At 52.5% G+C, this 18,541-nt stretch overlaps 1 protein-coding gene across 2 annotated transcripts in view; it reads left to right on the top strand.

Moving 5' to 3' along the window:
• TBCD (tubulin folding cofactor D) overlaps window positions 1-18,541 on the top strand; it is a 184,312-nt gene that overhangs the window by 133,467 nt on the left and 32,304 nt on the right. For both annotated transcript variants that reach the window (XM_029210935.1, XM_029210934.1), the window contains exons 21-26: window positions 145-205; window positions 1,519-1,541; window positions 7,562-7,593; window positions 15,847-15,909; window positions 16,869-16,945; window positions 18,408-18,480. In XM_029210935.1, the coding sequence (XP_029066768.1) occupies window positions 145-205; window positions 1,519-1,541; window positions 7,562-7,593; window positions 15,847-15,909; window positions 16,869-16,945; window positions 18,408-18,480 (329 nt within the window). The remainder of the gene's footprint in view (window positions 1-144; window positions 206-1,518; window positions 1,542-7,561; window positions 7,594-15,846; window positions 15,910-16,868; window positions 16,946-18,407; window positions 18,481-18,541) is intronic.

The following is an 18,541-nucleotide window of genomic DNA, read 5'->3' as shown; positions in this document are numbered from 1 at the left end:
TCCGTCTGCCCCCTTGAGTGGAGGTACCTTCAGGGATGCCCCTGCAGGTGCTTGTGGGCTGGGAGCTGGCGGGCCACCAGGCCTGCATGCGTGTCTCCCTGACGCTGTCCCAGGACCTCACACGTTGTGTTTGAACTCCCGCAGGCCCGTCTCGGACTTCCTAGACGAGAAGGCCGTGCAGGGCCTGAAGCAGATCCACCAGCAGGTCAGTGTGCAGCCTCTGGGGCGCCCCTCTTCTAGGTCTCCTGGTACCTGGGGCCTGCCTGCCCCCAAGCGAAGCCCCGAGGGTCAGTCCTGGGGCTGTGGTGCAAACCCTTGGGGTGAGCTCGGGCTCTTCTGTGTGGCCAAGTGTCCTCCGCTGGACATTGCACAGCACCCGCCTCTCATCTAGTCCTGCTGTGCAGCCTGGCCACCCTCCTCGCTCGGGGCGCGTCCTCACGCAAGGGCGGGTGGGCAGTGGCACACAGAACAAGCACGAAGGCCTTGCACCCCCAGCTGTGCCTCCATGGTGGGGAACCCCGAGTCTGAAGTCACACCCAGGGTTTGTGTATGCACTTCTCTGGGGAGGAGGTGTGTGCATTTTTCTGGGTTTTTGAGATTCTCAAAGGCTTCTGTGAGTCAAAATTGGTGAACTATGAACTGTAGGTCTTAATGTTATAGGATAACCTGGAAGTCACTCTTGAGATGTTAAACGGCTTTACTGTTTGTTGTTCTGAGTAGAGTTTTGTTTTCTTTAAGATTTAGCTCTTTATGTAATAATTCACCATTTTGACGTCTTTCCCTCCTCATCCTCTTGGTGCCGTTAACTTTCTTTTCCATTTTGGCAAAACCGTACCATCTGTTTAGGTGCATTTCTCACCTTTAGAGTGGAGTCTGGTGCTCACCTGACACTGTCAAGCCGGGCTGACGCTGTGTAACGCAGGAGGCGGTTCAGTGCGGGGACCGTCCCCCGTCCTCGGCTTCCTTTTTCTGTAGAGCCTGGGTAATAGTGGAACCTACTTGCTTGAGTTTCTGTGAGAATTAAAGAATGCATTCGGAGAGTTGAGTGGAGTTGGTGGCACAGCATGAACATTCAGTGAGTGGTGGCTGGGATGGTAGTTAGTGGTGATGCTGTGAATGGCTTCTCTGAGTTCCTTGCAAGGAGAAGGACCGTTAGGGTTAGTTTACTGCCTGAGGGGCTGTCGGGGGGGGCAGGTCCGGGTATCCAGGCCCCCCTCACTGGCTGGCAACCCTCTTCCTCCCCTCTCTGACCCCTGGTTTCTCTTCCAGGTGAGGGAAGGAGGGATCTGGGCTGTTGTGAGGATTAAATGTGGTAATGCACGGTGGGTCTTAGTGAGGGAGGGGCTTGTTAGTGAGGTGCTCTTGGAGAGTGGAGGGGCTCCATCAGCCCCTCCTGGGAAACGCCCACCTGTGTGTTTCTTTTTGTTATCCTTTTGATGCTTGTTATATACCTGCTGTATTATTTTTTAAATCCTAGTAATTTAAATAACTAAGTAACTTTCAATTCTTTATTTTTAGCTTTATGATCGTCAGTTATACAGGTAAGCTTTACACACCTGAAGTTTTATGTTTTGTGAAGAAAATATTGGGCCCCTAGTCATGGGTGTCTCCCGAGTGGTCCTGGCCAAGTTGCCTGTGCTTATCCTATTTGAGGGGGTGAAGAGCCATGAAAGCCTGGTTGGATTCTGAGCTTCACTGACGACGTGGTGAGAAGCTTGCTCGTTTGACTGTGGAGTCTGACGGGGCTGGTGGCTATGGACAGTCCACCTGCAGCAGCGGCACCGCCTGGATCTGCCTTCTGCCCTTTGCAGTGGGTCCTCTCTGCCCTGGAGGCTGTGGTCTGCCCTCTGAATGTCGTGCGGATAGAACCAACCTATGGAGCCTTGGGGTCTGGTCTTTGTCACCGAGCGTGCTGTTTCTGAGATTCACCGTGTGGTTGGCGTACAGTGGTGTGTTCTTCTGTCGTGCTGTGTGGTGGTCTGTGGCGTGTGTGCTTGGTGTGTTTATCTGCTCGCCAGGTGGTGGGCTCTGGGTTGTTCCAGCTTTTGGCTTCTTCGGGATAAAGCTTGTGTGCACATTGGCGTACGAGTCTTAGTGTGGACGTGTTGCTGGGTCATGCGGTGCAGTGTGTCTAAGGTGTCCTCGTCAGTGCTGGGGTGGGGCTGATCCTTGGGCGTGGGGTAGCTCATCACCACTTTAGTTTGCATACCTGGGGCCTGGTGACCTTGACACCTCCTGTGTGGACTGGCTGTCCTCCCTCTTCTGTGAAGTGACTGTTCAGATCTTTTGCTCATAAAAAAAACTCATGCTCTGTAGTCTTCTTACTAAGCTGTCAGCACTCTTGTCATGTTCTGGACACGAGCTCTTTGTAGACAGGTGATTTGCCAGAACTTTCTCCCAGACTGTGGCTTGCATCTCGTTTTTCTTGTGTTTTAATGTAACGGTGCAGGGCAGTGGATGTCAGCCTGTTCTTGTTTGACGTGTTCTCATTTTGGCCGCTCTCCCTGCCTCCAGCTTTCCTGGCAGCCCAGGGCCTGCTGTGACCTCCGCGCCCAGGGTGGCTGGGGCCACACGGGGGCTTCTCTCAGAGGTTGCTCAGGTGACCTCACAGTTAGCTGGCGTCACCCTCTGCTGATTTGGATCTGGTCTCAGTCAGTGCTTATAATTTAAACTTGATCTTCTTTAAGCCTGCGTCCCCTGCCTTACTTCAGAATCCCTTTTCAGGATGAGTCTGCCCGTGGTCAGTTTGCTCACTGATGGTCAGACCTGGCCACCGCTCGGACCTCCTTGCGACCAAGTGGGCGCATAGGCGCGAGCGGCTCCTCCGCATCCTGCAGCGCCTCCAGGACGTGGGCCACGTCTGTGTCAGGACCCTCTGTGTTCTCCATGGTCTCTGTGGCCTCCGTGGTTGGTGTGGAGACGGGCCGAGGTCTCAGGGCTTTTTGGTGGTGTCTGTTCCCTGTTTAACTGTCCTTCCCTTAGGGGCATCCTGCAGGTGATGAACTCTGCTGAGTGAGTCTCCTCCTGGGTGGGTGAGGCCTGGTGTAGACCTGAACCAATGGGCATGGCTCTGCTTCCCGGTTCCTGCTTCCTGGATGGAGGCCTGGAGGGGGTTCCCATGGGGAGGCCCGTGGGCTGCTCTTGGCTGTTCCACTGATGCTGCTGCTTTTCATCTGTTTTAACAGAAAGAAAGGAGCGACTCACTTCCCCTTACATAAAAACATGTTCATTTGTTTCTGGTGAAATGGCTTGAACTCCACGGGACTAACCAGGGATGAGGCAGACAGTGAGCTGTGTGCGGAGGGCCACCGACCACCCCAGGGCCATTGTGCTTATGTTGTGTGCGTGTGCGGCTTTCTTTGGAGCTGAAGGCTTCTGATGAAATCCGTTAGCATCTTACAAATTCCAAATGCACATCTGCTCTTTGCCTTTGAATTTTCTTTTCTAGTGATAAATCTCAAAAATAAATAGAAAATAACCCCATTCAGTGAGGCCAGTGTAGGAAGATAACGCATGTGGCCTCTGGTGCAACAGAGGCCCTCTGGGTGGGACGGGCCTGGGTACCTCAGCAGTGTTTGTTCACGAAGTGTGACTCCCACACAGGTCTTGGCCAGAGGCCCTGGCAGTAACCACAGAAGGGGGGGGGGGTCACATGGCCCCACAGGACCAGGCCAGAAGGCTCTTGCCGGGGCTTGAATGCGAGGTGTCCAGTCCTTCTGACCTTGTAGATCCAGCTTAGCACCATTATTTCCTTGGACTATTTTCTTATTGTGAGTTTGGGGGTCCCCAAGACCACCTTCAGGCTCAGTGGCTTGCTGGTGGAAGGACTCAGAACTCAGCAGAGCCATTATGCTTGTGGTTATGGCTTATTGCAGCAAAAGGATACAGATAAAAATCAGCAACATAAAAGGCCCGCAGGACAGAGTCCAGGATAGGCCAGGCACCAGCTTCCTGGGTCCCTTCCCTGTGGAGTCACACTGAATCCTCCCTGTGGCCACTCGTGACACATGCACAGCTATTGCCACTCAAGGAGGGTCTCCACCACCCCCACCTCCCCCCGCCTCCAGGCCTTGGCATCCAGGGTTTCCATTGGGTTGAGCTGATTCCCTGTGACCTGAGGCCTCACCATAGATGGCACCAGCATAGACCTTCCAGCAGGGCCCCCGGCCCAGGTAAACAGAGGATCCTGTCAGGCAGAACCTTCTAGGGGCTGGGAGGTGACCTCCCACATCTGGGACAAAGCTCCAGACCCATGCTTCCTTGGCCCTCACCTCCAGGAAGCGGCCTTGGCTGTGGAAATAAATCCTCTGTCCTTGAAGGGACCCCTTAGGTCTGCCTAGTGCTAGAGTCGTGCATCCCATGTGCCCTGCAGATCCCTCTGCACCAGCAAAAGGATTGGAACATCCCGTAGGTTCTGACAAGCTGATGGGGCTGCCCCGTGACACCCTGGGGTGGTCAGTGCTGGCTGGCCATGTGGGATTGTGCTGGGAGGACCTCTGTGTGCGGTGAGAGCTCTGAGCACTCGCTGTGTCCAGCAGGTTGGAAGGAAAATTCCCTGTTGGGGAGGGGCAGGAGGGTGAGGACTCCTGGCCAGGCCGCCTGGTGCTCCTGTCTCACTGGGAATGCCTGAACTCAAACCCAGCAAGTGCTTCCCGTCAGCAGGCCTGGAGTGCTCTGGGGAGCCCTCGTTGAATTTCCTGTGACACTTGAGTTCATGGCAGCCTCGTTGCTTGTGATGGCCGCCTCCCAGTCCCTGCATGTCACCTGGCAGTGTCAGGCCCTCCTGCAGGAGTGGTGACAGGCCTTCATTTGCAGAACAGAAGCGTGAAAGTCTTAATCTTAAAGAAATGTGAACTGTGGGTAAGTGGAAATGGCAGCTCACGTAGTCGAGGGAGATGGATCTTGATCTTGGAGGGAAATGTGAGGTGCATGTGGGATTTGCACCAGCCCCATGCTCTGGTCCCCTGGAGGGTGTGCTCCTGCCCCTCTGTGAGTGAGCAGTCAGCCCTTGGGAGGCCGCCCGGTGTCCTGGGAGCTGTGGCCGTGCGACCCCAGGGGTGCCCGGGCCCCTTGGTCTCTTTGGGGCCTCCAGTTGCTTTCTCAGCTACCTGAATGACGTTGGGAACTGTGTTCTCTTTGGCAGACTGTGCTCGGAAGTCTTCCTGGGAAAGGGCATAGCAAGGATTGATTTTCTGTAACGCCCAACATTTTATCTTCAGGGATTATGGGTCTAAATAAAATTAGTGCAGTGAATACCTGTTCACCCTTCCCCCATTATTAATAACATTTTGACTGTTTGTTTTATCTCAGCTAGTGTGTGTGTCTCTCTCTCTTTATATGTGTATCATTTCTCTTTATGGAAAGTAAGTTGCGGGCATGTTGCTTCCTCTTTAAAACTTGAGAAAGCATCAGGGAAGAGCAGAGACTTTGTCCTGTGTAACCATGTACAACCAGTGTCCCCACCACACCCAGGAGAGTTGGTGTGACCTCAGTGACTTGTGAGCGCAGGTTCCTTCAGGTCATCTTCAAATGCTCTCCGTAGCCTTTCCCCTTTGAACTAGGACCTGCTCAAGTTCATGTACTGTGTTTGGTGTTATTCAGTCCCCTCCATTTTTGTTTTTCATGATACAGTCTCTTTTTAAGAGTTCAGGCCGGTTGTGTTGTGTAACATTCCACATTGTGGGTTTGCTGGGTTGTTCCCTGATGGTTGGACCTGGCTTACCCATGGCATGGCTGGCGTGGCTGGTATGGCTGGCGTGGACCCTGGTGTTGCCTGTGAAGGGGCTGTGCCAGTGCACTTGTCCCCTAGTAGAGACGCTGAGTTGATCCCTGGGTTCAGGGATGACCTCCAGAAGGTCAGACGTGCCCGTGAGCGGTGTGTGTCCCCTTGCAGCTGGCGGCTGACCTGAGGCGGTGGCTTCGAGATGTGTGGATCCCCGGTGTCCAGTGCCTGCCTGCCTGGCCTGAATCAGTCGTCGCTCTGCGGCCTGCCAGAGGGTGACTGGCTGATCCCCTCATTCGCTTTCTGATTTGTCTGGCGAGAGCAGCGTCGCTCCCCACTCCCACCCTGCTCTCTCTTTCTAATGTATCACTATAGACTCACGGGTCCTCCCCGCCCCCCAGTATGTTGTAATCCAGGAACATCATTGTTATTCCTTCTGTTGCTCAAGCTGTCCATATTTGACCCACAGGAGCCTGTTTAAATGAACTCCTCTGTCATTTTCACATGATTCACTTTGTCTTTGAGCAATATCTTTTTAAACCACTTTGTTTCTATTAATTTGCTCTCTGTTCCTGTCTTCATTGATTGCACTCAGTGCAGTTTTTATTTTCAGATCTGTGTTTTTTATTTCTTGAGGTTCCATTCATGTCTTCCTTATGTCTCAGTCTCTCTCCTCCTCTCCTTGGACACGTGCAGAAACTAAGAGCTGTTCTGACCCCGCGAGTTCATTCCGTCGTCTTGGGTGCTTCTGGGTCTGGTTGTGTGGACTGGTTTTCTTGGAGCTGTGGGTCGTGCTTTCCTGGTAGTTCTGTTGGGTGCCAGGCTTTGTGGTATTTTTGTCGCTGGGCACCGGCTGCTGCTTTCTGGTGGTGTTTGGTTGGTGGGATTGGTTGAATCCTTTCAAGCCCTGTTCTGAAGGCCTGACGGGGCCAGCACAGTCTGACCAGCTGCCGAGGCGGCCCTTCTGCTGATGCCTTGTGCGTGACCAGGCCTGTGCTCTGGCTCACGGGGGCTTCCTCCCGCCCGTATGGGTTCCTGCAAGCGCCCTGCCTTCTCCTTAGGAGCATTTCTCTCCTCTCAGGCTCAGGTAGTTTCTTTTCTTGCATGTGCAGCTCGAGGTCAGCGCTGTCTGGGCTGCTCCCCAGCCCCTCAGATTTCAGCCGCCTTGGCCTCCCCACCTTCCAGCTCAACCTCTTGACTCCGCAGGACAGGCGGCTCCACTGGGCTTCACTGCTGAGCCTCTTGGGCTCTGGGACTTGGCTGCTCCCTCCCTCCTCCCAAGACCTCTGTTTTTCGGCATCTGAACCTTTGTTTATTTCATCCAGTTTTCTGTTTATTTAAGGCAGGAGGGCAAACTCGAATCCTGTTCCTCTACCTGGGCCAGGAGGCAGTCTCATAAATTTCCTACCTTCTCCCTGGAGTGTTTCTTGGATTCACGTCCACCAGTTTCCCGTTGTCAGCGTCCGGGGTCAATCAGGGTCCAGACGGGCAGCATTTCCTCTCCCCAGTCCTGCTGGATGATGATATCTTTCTAGTGCCTTAAGTTCCTTTAGTTTTTACAAAGTAAGAGTTGAACAGTATTTGGGATTTGTCATATGTGGTTGTGAGATATGATTAGTACCAGTGATTAGAGTCTCCAGTAAAAACTGAAAATCATCTGGAAGGCGGTCACAGCACGTATTTTCATAAACAGTAGTTCGTACTTCCAACAACAAATGCAGCTACTTAACATCATAATACTTTTTGGAGCCTGAAGTTACATTTGTTTCTTGGTGAGGATGTTTTATGTTGTTTTGTGTAACAGGAGATTTAACCTTGAATGTTTTCATTACTTTTCAGGGGTCTGGGAGGAGAACTCATGAGACAAGCAGGTAGGTCTGAGCCACGGAGGCTGCAGATGTTGGGTTGTGATCCTTTTTTCCCACCATTGAGGGAAGACAAAAAGTCCTAAGGGCATTTACTTCATTGCTTTCAACACTGGGAAGTTCCCTGATGGGCCCCTTTGCAGTGACAAGTGGCGGGGTGGTTTTCTGGCCAGAATTACCGTGGCGGTGTACCTGGCCTGCACGCGGTAACCCCGGGGCTACTTGCCCAGCCCACTGCTTCTCCTGTGTGTGTGCACTCGAGGCTCTAATTTTCAGCTTCTGTGGGTTTTTTTTTTTTTTTTTTTTTTTTTGCGGTACACGGGCTTCTCACTGTTGTGGCCTCTCCTGTTGCGGAGCACAGGCTCTGGACGTGCAGGCTCAGCGGCCATGGCTCACGGGCCCAGCCGTTCCGTGGCATGAACCCGTGTCCCCTGCATCGGCAGGCGGACTCTCAACCACTGTGCCACGAGGAAAGCCCAGCTTCTGTGGGTTTTGATATATTTTAGTAGCCACGGGGCTGCTGGTGGCTGGGGTGGGATGGGTGAGAAGGGAATGATAAAGTTAGGGATGTCAAATGTGGCCATCTTTCCTTCTTCAATACAATATTTAAATGTAACTGTAGAGCAAAGAACAGTTTTTAAGATTATATTTAAATGTTTGCAGGGAACTCAAGAGATGCCAACATGTAAATATCTAGATTTCTTGAAGCCTTTTCAGCTAAACCTACTAGAAAACCCAGGACTCCGTGCTTAATCAGGTGCCGGGTCAGTCCTGGCCCCATGGTGGGCCAGGGTCCAGGAGAGCCCCTCACCCAGGGAATGGGGGGAGGGCGGGTGGGGGTCAGTTGGTGTTGACATGACAGACGTGCCGTCAGCATTCTGGGGTTGCAGGGGTTGACCACAGAACATGTCTGCTTGGCCAGGGACACGGGCTGGTCGGCACGCCAGAGGGCGGGTGGGGTAGCACCTGCAGTCCTGACTGCGCCTGCCCGTCCCCCTCCCGCCAGGCTGCAGTCATGTGTTGGGATCAGCCCGAGCTCGTGAGCGCTCGGTGGAGTCCCCTGGCCTTATCTTCTGGGTCCTTTGGTGCATGTGGTTGTGTGTTTCCGTCCTGGGACTCGTGTCCCCTTCTGGAGCATTCCACCCTGCCAGTTCCCACTGTTCCTTTTTGATCTTCTTCCCGTGCGCCCCTGCCTCTCCCCTCTGCCCCTCCAAGAGTTCATGTCTGCCAGTAGCCACTTGTCCCTGGGAAGGGGGTTACAGGGTCCCTTACTGCTCTCGGTTGTCCCAAATCCTCTTCCTCACAAAGAACTGCTGGCTTTCTTCTTCTGCCTGACTGGGATTCTCAGTTTTGTTAGGAGTAGAGGTAGTGTGCAGATCCTCGGAGGCGCTGCAGAGACAGCCTTGCTGAGCTTCCAGACACTCCCTGTACTCAGACCTTGGCTGGTCTGCAGGCCAGGAAGGCGGTGCCTGGCCAGGCTCTGCTGCAACCCAGCTGCAAGGCCCTCCCCATGGCCCCCCACCACCCGGAGCTCCTGCTCTGATCTTCGTGCCCAGCCTGTGCATATTCAGGGCCCAGTGGCCACGGTGACTTCATGCAGGTCTGGCACGTCACACCTCCGTCCAAGGAGGAGCGGCATGGCGAGTGGAGTCCCGAGGGAAGGGATGGCCCTGGCCGGTGGGAGGGTGTTGGGGTTCAGAGTAGCCACCAAGCTGGAGAGTGCTGGGCCTCTGGGTGGCCAGGTAGTTCCTTTGGCAGGGGGCAGGGCATGTGTGGGGTGAGGCCTGGGTAGGACCGAGCACGGGAGCCAAGGGTGCAGTGAGGGCGTGTGGGCAGGGTCTCCCCCAGCCACAGCTGTCAGAGCTCCTGACCGTACCGTGGCCTGGCAGCGCACTGTCTGCCCAGGACTGCTCCACATGTCTTGAGTCAGACCACACAGGAGATGCATTCCCACCTGAATGTGGGAAGAAGTCCTGGACTCCTAGGAGCAGCGTGAGAGGCAGTGTCATTAACAGGCCAGTCCACCGTGCACAGGCTTCTTGTCTCTGCCACTGGGGACTGACCAGTATTTGCGACTTGACGGCAGACAGGAGTGGTGCTGCCAGGTCCAGAACACAAGAGGCCCGACCAGGGCCACGTGTGTGGGTCTGTGTGGGGGCTCACACACCTTTGAGGGGCAAGCCAGGGATGCAGGGTGACCCCAGCAGTGCAGATGACAGGGCCCCTCAGCAAGAAGGGGAAACAAAGCCGGAACGACTTCACGGGAAGCCAGACATGTCAGGAGAGCAGGGGTTGGCTGAGTCAACGAGCTTGAGGACTCACTGTGCACTGCCCAGGTTGTGAGCAGAGATACCTGGGGCTGCCCTCCTGGACCCACAGATGTCAGAGCCAAGGCCACCTCGGGTGCGGAGGGAGGAACTGGGACGGGAGGCAGTGGGTGGGGAGCTGAACAGAAGTCCCTTCTAAAAGCGGTCCAGATGCTCGATTCTGGACGAGGCCTGCGGGGCCTTGTGTCCCGGTTCATTACTGTCGAGTAAGGCAAAGGCTTCCCTAAGGTGTCTTCAAGGGATGTAGTTTGCTTTTGGTGATTCTCTTTATGAATGTGAGGAGGGAAGCACAGACATGTTGTAGAAGTCCACAAAACGGCACTAGGAAAGCCTGATTTCAGTTCCCGAAATGATTCCTAGTGGAACTGGCCAGTCTCAAGGATCTGAGAGGCCTCACCTTGTTTACGGATGGACTGCTGGTGATTCTGTGCAGGAACCCCCGTGCGAGCCCCCGACCACATGCACGCCTTGCTGAGGTCTGGGGCGTGAGTGGACGGGAAGGCCCGAGCCTGGTGCACGGGGCCAGCTGACCTCCTGGTGTTCTGGCCACTACACCGACCCGACCCGGAGGGACCCGCCTGAGGCCCGCGTCTCTCGCCTCCTGCCTGCCCTCGGGGACTTCTCTGCTGGGAGGTTCGTTTCCTCCGTGTCAGCTCAGTGTTCTCGTGGGTTTGACGGGTGTTGCTTGGGGCATGGACTCTGGAAACATGAGCTGATTTCTGCTGGCTGACACTCAGACTCTGAGTCGCTCCCCTGCGTGTCATCGACAGCTCGTGATCTGCAAGCCGTTTCTGGGTTTAGGGGCTTGGCTTGGCCTGGGGTGGGGTGCAGGGCGTCTGTTTTTGTGTTGAAGCAGTGACTTTGCACAGAAACCATCGCTCACAGTGAAGAGGAAATAAAAAGAGCACCCGTCATCCCAGCAGTTGGGGACATTCACTGTTTCAGGGATTCCTTCAAGGTGGTTGTTCCTTCCTTATCAGTTCATGTCTCAGGAAGTTGGGGTCATGTTGCATGTAGCCTTCCACGCCAGCTGGGTGAGCTGCTCACGGCTGCAGAGTGCTGCGGCTGCGTCGCACCGCCACTCGTCACAAACATCGTCAGAGCTTGGGAGAACTGCCTTCTTAGGACAGGGAGCGAGTGCCGGAAGGGATGTGCACTCCTGAGCCGTTCCTGGGCCGCTGCCGCGTGCTTCCCAGAGTGTGCCGCCAGCCCGGTAGACAGACGGAAGGGGAGGATCAGGGACTGGCCACCTCGTGTTACTTCTTCTTGGGGACGGTGCTGGGAAGATTTGAGGCTGAGCGGCCACTCCCTGCACATCCTCAGCTGTGTCTTATTGGCTGTTGAACCCATCTGTTGAATTCTTAATTCTTGTGTGTCTGTCTTTCATAATTTCTATTTATCTTTCACAGTATCTGTATCCTTGTCATGGTTTTCAGTCATTTCTTTCACCTCTTTGAACACAATAAGCACAGTTTATAATCTGTCTCTAAAAAATACCATCATCTAGTCCTTCTGTGGTTCTGTTTGTAAAGGCCTGGATGTTGGGTATGAAAAATTACAGCAGTACTTTGAGGCCTAGAAACGTCTCCTTTCCCAGAGGCTTTACCTTTGCTTCTGGCCAGATGTGGGGGATTCAGTGCTAGGCTTCAGCGAGCTGACCCAAACTTTACACTTACTTCTAGGGTGTAGTTCTTTGGATTCAAACCCCCCCTAGAAGCCCTGGACTCCCAGGTTTGTACCACCACCACCCCTTTGAGGCTCTTAGACGCCGTGGTCGTCGTCCTGGATTTTAGTGCCTCCTCCGGGGCCCCCGATACAGGTCAAGGAGAAGCTGCTCTCCTCACTGGGCCTTCCCTCCCTTGCTGGCTCAGCAGTGACTCCGAGCACTTACTGTTTGATTTTAATTTTGTCCAGTGTTTTAAGAACGTCTTAGCTGTGGGGTGGTCTATATTACCTAGTGTGTTCGTTTTTTCAACCTTTTATTTTGAAATAATTGTCAACTCACAGGAAGTTATAAAGTCGGTACATAGAGCTCTTTGCTGCTTTCACCAGCCTCCCCCGGTGACAGCATCTTAGGGTATCACGTCAAAGCCATCAACGTTGGCGTCCTCCCCGCTAAACAGACAAAAGACCCCGCTTGGCTTTCAGCAGTTTTCACGTGCGTCTGGGTTTCTGCAGCTGCGCTCACAGGAGTCCAGCCAGCACCAGTGGGGGTGCAGGACTGTCCCCTGCGAGGCCTCCCGCTGCCCCTGCTTCGTGCCCTCCCTGTCCCTCGGGCAGCCACTGATCTCTGCTTGCCCCTGTACTTTGCCATTTCGAGCACGTTGTGTAGATGGAGTCTCATGGTGTCCCCTTTTGGAGGCTGACTTCGTCCGTAAGTGTAATGGCCCTGAGACCCATGCAGACAGTTCATGTGCTCATAGGTTGTCTTTCTTGTCTCCTTGTCTGGTTGCATCAGAGTTTGTTTTAACCCTTTGCCCATTTGGGCTGATTCCAGCGTTTGCTACTGTGAATAAGGCTGCCAAGAACGTTTGCATACAGGTTTTTGTGTGAACATAACTTTTCATTTCTCGGGGATAAATGCCCAGGAGTTTCACTGCTGAGTCATATGGTTAAGTATATGTTTCCTTTTGTGAGAGACTGCCAGACTCTTTCCAGAGTGTCTGCACCATTTTACGTTCCCACCAGCGATGTGTGAGAGAGTTCCAGTTTCTCCACATTGTCACCAGCACTCGGTATTGTCACTGTTTTTAACCTTGGCGGTCCTAGCAGGCTTGTGGTGATATTTCATTGTGGGTTTAATTTCATTTTCTTAACCGGTGGTGATGCTGAACATCTTCTCATGTGCTGTTTTTTTCTTTTTTTTTAACTTGATAAAATAAAGTACATTTAAAGTTCATATGCAGGGAGAATATCCAAGAAAATTATTTTTAATAATAATGAGGCTTGGATTCTCCAGCCCTTAAGATGTCCTGTGAACTGCTCTGTTCAAAGCAGAATGGCATTTCTTAGGAGCAGGCGAATAGATTGGCAAAATAGAAGAGAGAATCGGAAGTAAAAGCATATATGGGATTTGGCGTGTGACAAAGAAGACGTGTTTCCAGCCTCGGTGAAGAGGGCAGTTTATTGAGTGGATGATGGTGTCACAAGGGGCCATGTGGAAGAAAACAAAACTGTGTCCCTACTGCACACATATACAAAACTAAACTTCTGATTAACAGAAACTTAACTGATTAACTAAAAACTTCAATATAAAAAAATATAATTTAAAAAACTTTAAAGAAATTTTAGGAGACATTAGAGGATGACGTTGGTCCTTAAAAAAACTTCCTAATTTGGAAGTTTTCAAATCTACACAAAGCAAAGAGAAATAGAGTAGGGTCCCATGTATCGGGCCCCCAGCCTCAGTGAGCATCCATATTTGCTCCTCTTGTTTTATCTGGTCCCTCAGCATATTCCTACCAGTTCCAACCCCAGAATTATAAAGCAGATGCAGACACTGTGTTGTAGTAACACTGTACTGGTTAGTTCTAACTGGTAAACACTTTTTTTTGTTTTTTAAATTTGTTTCGTTTTGTTTTTGGCTCTTGGCACATAACCACCTAATAGAATTAATAGTAGTTCTGCAGCTAGAAAAGAGCAACAGAAAATAGTTTGTTTAAATGAATATTAAAAGCTTTCATATGGCGGAATAGACCATGTATAAAATTAGTAGACAAAACATAGATTTAGAGGTACAGCAGTTGAAAGGTGAAGTTGTTATTTATAGGCTGCAAAGACTTTTAAAATTGCCAATAGAAGATAAGCAGTCCAGCTGAGAATTGGGCCATGCAGGTAAGTGGACACTTCACCTGAGCGTAGACCCAGATGGGCTCTGAGTTGGTGATGGGTGCCCAGCCTCGTGTGGTCGCTGGGGAGATGCTGATTAGCTCCACGAGGTGGAAGTGTCTCCTCGATCACGTTGGCTATGTCAGGGCTTGGTGGCCCTGCTGCCGACGGGGTCCTCGCTGTGGAGTGTGCCTTATTAGTCTTTTCAGGCTGCTGTGGGTGGTGTCTCTTATGATTAGAAATGTGCAGTCTTCTGCCCTGCAGGGCCACTCCTGGGACTCTGCACCCAAAAAACGTGTAAGGGTGATGGGCAACCTGATGGGCAGACAGGCAGTCTGTGTGCCGACAGGGATGTGTGTGGCCACCTTGTTTGAAGTGACGAAAACCGGAAGGAGAGCTTAGCCCGTCAGGAAATACTGAATAAATTGTTTCACAGCCATAGTGTGGGATGTTACCTGTCCTCTAAAGAGCGTGGGCTCTCCAGCGGTTGGTTATGTTGTTAGAGAAAAAGAGCAGTTTGGTGGCAGGAGCCGTGTGCGAGGGCCTGTGTCCGTCCTGATTCTGCTGGAACCTCCCGCCTCTGGCCCCCGGGCCCCCTCATGCTGGGCAGGGCCACGTTTGTGGACACAGATAGTTGAGTCAGGAGCTGTGAGGAGGAGGGATGGTGTCACTCTGTCGGGAGCCTTCCGTGCTCACGCAGACTCTGCAGAGCTGGCTTCCTCACGAGCCTAGCAGCATTTCAGATGACGGCCGCCACCTGTCCCTGGGGTCCCTGGGTGACAGTGACAGGCACCCCTGTTGATGCGTGACAGATGTACAGCATCAGCCGGGGGAGCCTTTGTTGCCGTGGACGCTGAGCTTGAGGCTTTGTTGCTGCAGCGTCACCCAGCCCAGCCTGGCCGTGTGGGGTGTCGGTGGCCTGTGACCCTCTGAGCATGGAGGGAGGTGCAGGAGCCATGCTCCAGCTCAGCTTAGTCTCAGGGTCAGGTGGGAGCTCGGTGACAAAGAAGGAGTGGGGGCACAGAGCCGACAGGGAGGTGTGCCTGTGCCCTCTCGGCCTGTGAGGGTCCATGGGGGGACCCCCAAAATGCATGGCCCCCACAATGTCAATGGTAGTTTTCTATTTTATTTTTCTGTAGTGTTAGATTTTTTTCAGCAAATGCAAATTACTTACTCAGTAGGAAGAAACCACTATGCTGTTTCTATTTTAGTGACAAAGGTGGGAGTGCAGAGGCCGCCCTCTTGTTGTGTCGTGAGCGGGCAGTGTGAGGAGTTGTGCAGTCACAATGGGCCGGGGCACATGGCCTGTCGGCAGGTGTCGGCGAGTGCCGGTTGGTGCGTCGGGCAGGTCAGGTCATTGCAGTAGTCCCCATGGTGGAGCCCCCTTGGTGGCGGGACCATCACGGTGAGGCTGCCAGATGGAAGCTCAGGCATCCTTGCAGTCGTGGCCAGTCAGTAGCTATACTGGCCATGTTCCCACCCCCAGAAGTGGTAGTTCAGTTATAAACACGGACACTACATTATTCACAGAGGTGGGGAATTTACCAGAGCTTTGAGTACCGCAGCTCATCTGGGGACCACCCTATGGGGATGATAAATGTTACCTCCTCTGACCCCGTCCTGACCCTGGTGCTGACCTGAGACCGGGGCATCTCCTTTGTCTTTGGAGCCCCTGTGCCCCAGGAGAACCTGCTTCTCTGTGGTCCTCACTGGGCAGGTGACTGCAGTTCAGCAACAGCTCCTGGTAACCTGTGGGTGTTGATGGCCCAGCAGCCAAGTCCTCTGCATTGAGTCATCACTGGGGATTCGTATGGGGATCAAACCTGCAGCCTCCATATAGCACTCCCTCGACTGGGTGGGGCTCCCTGAGGGCACCCACTTGATGCTGCTCCTTGTGGGTCTTGGAGCTGCCCCTGAGCCTGGGCCAGGTCTGGTGCTGAGGCCATTCTGAGGGCTTGCTTCCCGACACCAGCACCAAGGCATAGGGTGTGGGGTGTGGGGAGGGGGGTTGGTATTGCAGCTCTGGGCTCAGGTGCAGCAGGGTAGGTGCTGTGATTGGCACTTAACGGGGAAGTGACATTGTGTTCATCCTTTTTCTCCCTAGTGTGCATTTTAATAGAAAACTTGTCCCTTTCCAAAATGCCCTTCAGAGGTGATGCCGTGATCGGTAAGTGCCTCTCTTCTCCAGTGATTCACATTGTGGCCTTTTCTTCCAGAACTACTTCAGCTTAAAAAGTGAAGACCAACCTGTTAGGGTGGACGGGAAAGTTCCATCCTGTTAGAATCCTTGTTTTGAAGTTGCTGTAAGAACCCATTGTAAATAGTGAGCGTAAGAACCCATTGTAAATAGTGAGCGTCCACCACACTCTCCCCCCACAAAAACAGAGACTCTCCCTTCACTTCCAAGGGGTCAAGCTTCTTCCTCAGAGCTGCTAACTGGGGCTCTGCCTGTCACGGCCGTGCCCAGCACCCGGCATTCTCGGCTGTTCCTCTCCCAGATGGATGGTGCAAGCCTGAGGGGCACTCTCTCGCAGGACGAGGGGAGGGCCAGCAGTTGCCACAGCTCTCCCTGGGGGTGGCGGCCAGGCCCTTGTGTGGGTCTGGGAGCCTCTCCACATTCCATGGCACCTGGCCACAGAGAGGCAGTAAGAAAAGCCTCGGGGTCACCTCCACCACTGGGCTGTCCTGGCTCTTTGGTCTGCAGCCTCAGAAGTTCTGTAACTTAAAAAAAAATTGAATAGATTTAATGTTTGTTCCCAAGTATTGGATCTAATTGAATTGAATGTTTGGGTTTTTATTGGTGGGGGTCTGGAGGGATTGTTCGGGGGAGAGGTACAGGAAAAGACCACCTGAAACCTGAAGGTGTGATAAAAGAACAAAAACTTCCCCACATGACAGTTTTCACATTTCAGCAGCGGAAAGAAGACTTTCCCCCTTTAGGTGGGGAGGGCGAGGGCCTTTAGAATTTTGTTAGATCTGGAGAGTGTGTACCTTAGGTTTCCTCCAGGTTCCTCTCAAAGGTCACCATCTACTTTGACTTGAGAGGTAGAAGAAGATCTGTGTGTTGTTGTTTTTAATTTCATACAAATGTTCTTTACCGACTGAATGAATTTGTCTCTTTGACAGCTGGTTGGCAGTGGCTGATAAACGACACCTTGAGAAACCTTCACCTCATTTCAAGTCACTCTCGACAACGGATAAAGGTGTGGGGAGCGAGGGCTTTCTGGCTGTTGCACTGTGTAGAAATAATGACTTATTTTAGTGTTTGTTTCAAAGGGTTGCGTGCATTATGAGTCCCTTTTATAGACCAACATGATTGATAAATGCCATAATTACATTTGGAATTCTGGGTGATACTGTCTTTGTAATTTATGATCCAGAAAACGAATGCAGCCATTATTTACCAGAATATTTAAATTTTTTATTACTGTTTCTGGCTTTATTAATTATATTTACCTTATAAACATTTTCCCTATACACTCTATGTCCTGTTGAGTTGTAGAATTTTAGGGTTGGAAGCTCTGTTCGTGATGCTCATGTACTGATGAGCAAACTGCATCCAGAATCATGTCAGCACGTCAGCGTTAGTCATTTCGAGCAAGCAAGAGTGTGTGTGTGTGTGTGTGTGTCCCCGTCCCAGTGGCCACTACTGTCCTGCCCCAGGACAGGTGAACTTTGGACTAGCAGCATTGCAACCCCTAACCCCTTGCAGAGATAACAGTCTTGGGTATTGATAATGACTAGGCTTTGATATTGAGGATGAAGGAGTGAAAGTACATATTGGTCTCCCTACAGTTCTCCAGCCTCCTGTGTGTCTCAGCATTTCTGCTGGGTTAATAGAACAAATCTTCAGCCCCCCTCCCTTTTTTAAAGTAACTTTATCATTCTGTAGCATCCAGGTACAGTTTTACTAGTTGAATTTGAGTTCTTCACAATTAGTGCCTTAGAATTTCCTTTTAAAAACATACTCATAGTTGACTCATACCAGCCATGATCATGGTTTGGTCTGCTCCTCTGATGTGTATGAGGACATCCCTCCCCCAGCACCTCTGCCGGGGCTCCCTGGTTTGGGGGAGCAGCAGGAAGAGCACATGAACCCAGCATTTGCCCCTCACTGTCTGTATGATCGAGAAAGGCTTAGATGGGTGACCGTGGAGGCGACAGGAGGGGCGGAGGGTCCTGCGTGCGGTGTGAGCCCCACACCTGCACTTTGTCCCTCTCGCTGCCCCACCCTCAGATTGGCCCTTCCTCCTCGTGCAGCCCCTCCTGTTCCCAGCACCCATGGACCCCAACTCCTCTCCAAACGAGGTCTGTACATGGCCCGCCTGGGGGCCTTGCCACGTTGCTTCTGGGTGTTTACCACACTTTTCCTTCATTACTTCTGCTGGGAAAGAATAAAATGCCATGTTTTATTGTTAACCTGTTCACATTGGAAGACATGGAATTTGCATTGTATGGAGGAAATAATCATTTTCTCTTCAGTGTATTAGTGCAGAGAATATTAAAGTTATGACCGTATGTGACTGATGACCAGCAGATGTACTGGAAAGGGTGACATCATTCAGCCTCTGGGTCTTTCAAACCGAGTCACTGGCCTGGTCGCAGGGCTGCCCGGCTGCTCCTGGGCCGGGAGCCTGCCGCTCATTCACATCTGCTTCGTTTCAGGAGGCGGCTGTGTCGGCCCTGGCCGCCCTCTGCAGCGAGTACCACTCTGGGGAGGCGGACTCCACCGTGCAGGGTGAGTGGGCGCCTGCACTCGGCCCGCATCCTCTGTGGCTGGGGTGGTGGGTGGTGCCCTG

This window comes from Monodon monoceros, unplaced genomic scaffold (assembly GCF_005190385.1).
Source record: "Monodon monoceros isolate NGI ecotype Baffin Bay Population unplaced genomic scaffold, NGI_Narwhal_1 Super_Scaffold_9, whole genome shotgun sequence".
Lineage (NCBI taxonomy): Eukaryota > Metazoa > Chordata > Mammalia > Artiodactyla > Monodontidae > Monodon > Monodon monoceros.
This window is presented reverse-complemented; position numbering and strand designations above follow the sequence as displayed.